The sequence below is a fragment of the Diadema antillarum genome, unplaced genomic scaffold (assembly GCF_040938485.1).
Source record: "Diadema antillarum isolate AM-2024a unplaced genomic scaffold, OU_Dant_1.0 seq00000177_RagTag, whole genome shotgun sequence".
Lineage (NCBI taxonomy): Eukaryota > Metazoa > Echinodermata > Echinoidea > Diadematoida > Diadematidae > Diadema > Diadema antillarum.
This window is the reverse complement of record NW_027271244.1, coordinates 1,201,573-1,208,143: the sequence shown is the minus strand read 5'-3', so window position 1 is coordinate 1,208,143 and position 6,571 is coordinate 1,201,573. Positions and strand designations below refer to the sequence as shown.

The 6,571-nt window shown below is 41.4% G+C and overlaps 1 protein-coding gene across 1 annotated transcript; it reads left to right on the top strand.

Moving 5' to 3' along the window:
• Positions 1–515: 515 nt before the first annotated feature.
• Positions 516–3,009, top strand: LOC139728380 (solute carrier family 52, riboflavin transporter, member 3-A-like). Its single transcript, XM_071639323.1, has 2 exons — positions 516–2,025; positions 2,773–3,009. The coding sequence occupies exons 1-2, from the start codon at positions 835–837 to the stop codon at positions 3,007–3,009; spliced, it is 1,428 nt and encodes a 475-aa protein (XP_071495424.1). The 5' UTR covers positions 516–834.
• Positions 3,010–6,571: the final 3,562 nt, after the last annotated feature.

Sequence of the window (6,571 nt, the reverse complement as noted above, 5' to 3'; positions counted from 1 at the left end):
TGTGCACTTTGAACTGAAGCCAAAGTCAGGTCATATATCACTGTCATATATAAATGCGGGTAGTCAACAAGGTGTGCTTGTCTCCCTCCCCCTTTCTCCCTCTCTCTCTCTCTCTCTCTCTCTCTGTGCTCTAGTTTGACAATGACCTGTGAGAAAATGCTGAAAACTATTTATTAAAAAAAGAAGATAAGCATTGTCAAGGACAAGAGTGCCAAGGTAGATTAACAATCAGTGCATGCATGATAAGGAGAAATATGTGCTCTTTGTGTAGCAGGGACAATGAGTGTGTGGTTTAATAGATATTCATCAACTACAGTTGAAAGAACAGAAGAATCTTTTATGGGAGATAAGCTTCCGCACTTCTTTTGATGTCATGTGATGTTTTGCAAATTTGTCATAGTGAACAGGCTTTGCAGTATTCATTGTGCATGATATAAGACTTTAGTATACATGTATGAAGATTGTTTGCTCTTTGTGCTTAGCGCAAATATATAGGTGTGATTCTACTTTTTCTTTGCAGATTTTGACAACCAGTGGAGGATCCTTGCCCAGTGCATCGCTATTCTCTTCTTTGGTAGTCTGTATGTCAGAGAGGTGTTCTTAAAAGGGATCAACAGTAGGTGCCAGCTATCTGCTTAGACCTTGATAGTGATAGACAACTGAAGCAAGTGTATCGTGGACACCAGAGAGAACATAATCTGTAGGGTTTACGTGGTGAATGTTTGTGTGCATGCCAGCCTAGACTGAGAATTGTGGAGGACCTTATCAAAAGATTCAGTGAACAGACTAAGGAACCCAGATCATACATTACTCACAGACAGCACAACATCCAAGATGGGTCTGACAGAAAACTTGCACAAAGTGCCAGTGATTCTTCTGGTGGTCCTCTTTGGTACGGGATCCTGGGTTGCCATCAATGGTCTCTGGGTGGAGCTACCGCTTCTGGTCTCCCTCGGCATTCCAGAAGGGTACAACTTGGCCTCTTACCTTGTCATTATCATCCAGATTGCCAATGTCGGGCCCCTACTCTTCACCTTGGCAAGCTATTTTGCCAAAGATCGGCACCTGGAAGTGCCAACCATTTACATCATCCTGCCCATTGGCGTGGCAGCCTGTCTCCTCTTGGTGTTCTTCTGGGATGTAACCACATACTGGAAGACGATAGATGCCACTCGCAGCACGGCACTGCTCTGTCTTGCGTTCTTCGTGTCCATTGTGGACTGCAGCTCCTCTGTCACCTTCACGCCATTTATGGCACGATTCAAGAGCTCCTACTTGACGTGGTATTTCATAGGTGAGGGTTTCAGTGCCTTGCTGCCCAGCCTTGTGGCCATTGGACAGGGAGTGGACAATACCGTGTGTGTCGCTAACCAAACCTACATCAACGCCACCTCTGGTCAAAACTGCACGCAGTGGGTATCCAAGACACTGCCCGCCAAGTTTCCCCCGGAAGATTTCTTCTGGTTTCTCTTTGCCATGATGCTGACGTCGTTTGTCTCGTTTGTCCTGCTCAACTTTCTGCCAATTGCCCGGAGGGAGTACTCGGCAGAAGCTCTCACCCAGTCCGTCTCATCGGCTTCATCGAAGTCAAGTGCGCTCAGTGAGTCCCACTCCATGACGGAGAGTGGAAAGTACATGGTGGAAGATGATACCAAGACTGAGGAGGCCACAAGTCAATCTTCAAAGGACCCAATGATTCCTAAACAACCAAAGGCACTTTCACATTTTGTCTACCTCTTCCTCCTCCTTGGCTTTGTCAATGCCCTCAGCAATGGTGTGCTTCCGTCCATCCAGAGTTTCTCCTGTGGGGCGTATAGCTTCAATGCCTACCTCCTGGCAGCAACGTTGGGTAATGTGGCCAACCCTGTGGCATGCTTCATAGTCATGCTGTTCCCACAGCGCAGCCTCCTGCTGGTGGGTGTGACAGCCTTCTGTGGAACCATCATGGGAGGCTACTGCCTGGCCACAGCAGCTCTCAGCCCCACACCACCTCTGCAGGATCAACTCTCAGGAACCGTCCTGGTGGTGAGTATGAAGTACTTACTAAACCAAAAGTTGACCTCTGCCATTTCGGAGGCATCAGATGCAAGATTTATTGCATTGATTAGCCAGATTAAAGTACATTTCCCTGCAGTAAATGTTTTTGCTGTCATGTTTGTCATGTGATGTTTTGATAGTCAGTCATATGCTGTATGATTCATAGACTGTATGAGAAATCCAGTGCTTAGATATGATCTGGAGCTAATGACAGTGAGAATTCATTCACAGAACTGAGTAATTAGGCATACCTCAAAATCAGGATGTGTGCAAGAAATGACTTTGGCATCATAACTGTAATGTCAAAACATGATCTAACAGACAGATCTTTTATGACAATGTGTGTTGTCTCCCATTAGTGGCCTGACAGAAGGGGTGGAAGCTAGCTCTGATTTTGTTCAAAATGGCATGCTTCACAATAGCATGCACAGGAAATGATATGAGTGATAAATGACATTTTTGCAAACACCAATTTTAAGGAGGAGAGTCACATCTATGGTTCCTCCATCTTTTCCCTTCTCTTTCCCTCTCTTTTCTTCTGCTTGCACTTCTCTGTTTCTCTTCTCTCTCTTTATCAATTGTTCCTTTTCTCCTTCTTTCTCTCTGTATTTGTCTCCTTTATACACTTTTGATATATTTCCTTATATTAATATGCATCAAATTTTCTCCCCCCCCCCTCCTGCATGTCTTGCTACCATGTCTCTACCCCTCCCTCCCCCACCCCCCTCCCCACAGGTTCTGGCCTGGATTCTGGTGACGGGCCTATTCTCCTACACCAAGGCAACGATAGGCTGGATCCTGCGCAACGAGGCCAACAACCGCAAGCTGCTCATCTGGTTTGGGGCCGTCACCCAGATTGGCTCCCTCATCGGGGCGTGCATCATGTTCCCCATGGTGAACGTCCTCAACCTGTTTGTCGGTTACTACGGCTCGCCGTGTGATGGCTACGAGCCCTGCCCAACGCTGACTTGAGGGCATGGAAGCCCCAGCCCTCCCACCGTATGTGCAAAGAAAGGGCAGTCACTTAACCTGGAGCCTTTCCCTGAACACACCTTGGAGTGAACTTCCATCAGCATACTGTTTGTCACAACCTGGGCTCTGAAATCTTTTCCTGTGACAGTTGATGAAATGGCATGTGTGTGGGCTTATGAGAACTTACTCATCTCTTCGCACATACCCCATATATTTTCTTTTTTTCTTTTTGTTTCTTTTTTTACCACTGATAGAAATTTGTACTATTTCTGGTCAGTCGAACATCTGAATTTCTGTACTATCAAATGTCCTGCTTGTAAATGAATATTGTTACTACAAAGTTTTGTCCAAGAGCTAACAAAACTATAAATTATGTGCATTTACATTTTTTTCTGCTTGTGAAATCCTACAAAATGTATCCTTTTCCATACCATGCATGACAGTGATAATATCGTAAGACATTTCAAGTAGTTCTTGGTAATCAGTTCTGGGCAGTGAAAGTTCTCCTGTCTTTCATGGAAGTCCTGATATTCGAGACGTCAGGCACATAAACTCACAGTATGCTATAACAAGAACATCATGTCATGAGGACTGGTTGTATTTCATAGCATTATTCCCCTTTATTTCTTTTTCTTATTTTGCTGCTTGACAGCAAGACTTTCAATTGTACTCTGTAGGAGAAGGTGTTAAAGGGCAAAAATGGAGTGATGTGAGCAACTTGATGGTATCAGACATGTAGTAGCAATTGTCCATTTCAATCCTCGACCATCCTCACCCAAGCTGTACAGCCTTGTAGCTATGACACTGGTGAACAGTGATGTTCAGGTTCGAGTTGTTTTGAAGAGTTCCTATTGCAACCACTGATGGCTGAAACAGAACTCTATGCATTGCAAATATTGAAGAGAGATTTATTTTATATATGAAAGAGAGATGCATTCTATTATGAATTTTATGGTGGTAGTGATATGCCTTTGCATGCTGTCTCGAATTTAGACACATTTCTCCTGAATGTGTCAGGATACTAGGAGTCTGAGATTTCCTCAAACATTGACTGAATTCAGTGCTTCTTGAATGTATTTTCTATTTTCCTTTGGTCTTCTTGGAATTATCCAGTGCATCGTTCATTATCTGTTGTGTGAGATAAAAAGATAAAATCTGTTGTGTAGATATACATATACTGTAGAATATGTTTCTTACATGTATATGATCTGTTCCATTTATTCCAACTACACAGAAAAGCAATAAAATCTTATTGTATATTTGCTTTTGCAGTAAAATAACCCGAAATATAAGGGAGTACAAATGACAGGGTAATGAAGTCTACTGTTGGCCACCACCTTCTTGAAACTGCATGACTGTTTGATATTTCTCACTGAAGAACTCAGTTACTGTGCACATTATTTGGAGGCACCAGTTTTGTACAGATAGATATCATCTGATTTTCACCATACTGTCTAGCCTTATGCATGGATTTTATCATGGAGGATGGAATCCGGATTTCCCTTGTTTCTTATTTTCCAACTGTCATAGTATACTCTTGACATGTAAAGTAAACATATTTTTCTATGTCGAGATTACCAGCTAGATCTACGGTTTCAAAAGATCTGTTATTTGTAAAATTATATTCAAGTGCAGTAAAGTGGTATGGGGCATGTGATTGTAGTCCTTTCACCTACTTTAGTCATTAATAGTTAATTTGATGTGTACCATTGTCAAATGGCTGTTTTGTACCATCGTGTAAATTCTGTAGAGAAAAAAAAACAACTAAGAAACAACAAATAGACATGACAGTACAGTGGCCCTCTTTGCTCAGGTTGACTTTTAACTCAGAGAATATAAGTCCAAATAAATAATCAAAGGAGTTCTGTCAATTATCGGACTTAGAAGGAGAAAGTTACAGAGTTCTACAGTTTCACATGTATTCACAGAATAGTAATATTTGTTGCTGCCATGTGTGCAGGACCAGCAGATTGAAAGGTCGATGTCATCACCTCACAGTGCTGCCGCTACTTTGCACACAAAAATATCATTAAAATCCAACATTTTCCCCCTAAAAACCATCATAGCATGCTGACGATGCTCCAGCAATAATTGACATGAAAGAAACAAGTCCCAAACTGGTTTCATCTTGAATAAAAAAGAAATCGTTTTTTAAGGTGATGACGTCGTAATCTCAAATTTGCATGTGTATGGTTGAGGCTCTCTGTGAAACATGCCAAAACTTTAAATTCGGTAACTTTGTTATTCTACAGTATGTCCCCAAAAAAATTACAACGGTGCCCTCCGCAATGATATCTTTAAAAATAGTGAATCAATCTAAATACAAATTCAGGGTATGAAACTATAACTCATTGCCCGCATCTTACAGAAAACCCCACTCGATTTGCTTCAGTGGTCAAAGAGAAATACGGAATTTTGTAGAGGATGTCGGGAATCTCTTCTGTCCAAGTTCTGTCTATTATTCACACACAAGATCATTGAAATGCTAAACTCGGAAGAATCCGATTCATGACATGCTTTACAACAATCCACATTCCTCTGTGACCGCTTAACCAAATCGAATGGGGATTTCTGCAAAATAGAGCTAAAATGTTATTTTTTAAGACTATGAAGTAGCATTTAAAAAATGTAATCATAAGAATATTGGGCGTTATCAATGCGAAAATCTGATTGTAATTTTTGGGGGGACATACTGCAGTAAGTCGCCCAAAAAATTACAATCAGATTTTCGAATTGATAACACCCAATATGATCAACCTGTCTAAGTGCTACTTCAGGGTCTTAAAACATAACATCTTACCTCTATTTTGCAGAAAACCCCATTCAATTTGGTAAAGCGGTCACAGAGAAATGTGGATTGTTGTAAAGCATGTCATGAGTCTGATTCTTCCAATTTTAGCAATTCAATGCTCTTGTGTGTGAATTTAGACATAATTTGGACAGAAGAGATTCCCGACATCCTCTACAAAATTCCTCATTTCTCTTTGACCACTGAAGCAAATCGAATGGGGTTTTCTGTAAGATGTGGGCAATGAGTTATAGTTTCATACCCTGAGTTTGTATTTAGATTGATTCACTATTTTTAAAGATATCATTGCGGAGGGCCCCGTTGTAATTTTTTTGGGACATACTGTATACCTGATAGCAAGGTAACTTATTCATTTCATTTTTTTTTCTATCTTACTTTTTATGTATATTGAAAGTCAACTTGATCATGGAGTGAATTTGCACTCTTTAGATCTATTCAGGGAAACATAGTGCTTCAGACTCTAGCAGTACTCAAAAGCAAGGCGATGAATTAAATTTTGTTGCATCCTGTCTGATGTGAATGTCACCTCAAGGTGAAACATTTCTGTATAAAGCAGAATCCTTATTTCTTGCTGGCAGGGAGCCAGCCACCATACCAGCAGTTTTGGTGGCTGGATTTAGTGTATGAGTCTTGCTTACTTACTCATGCCAAAAGATGTGCTGGCAGGATTGTGATGTCATAACCACGGCAATGTCAATTAAACCATGGCATGACCAGTGCATCTTACACCATCCCTTGTGCAACCTCTCTTGT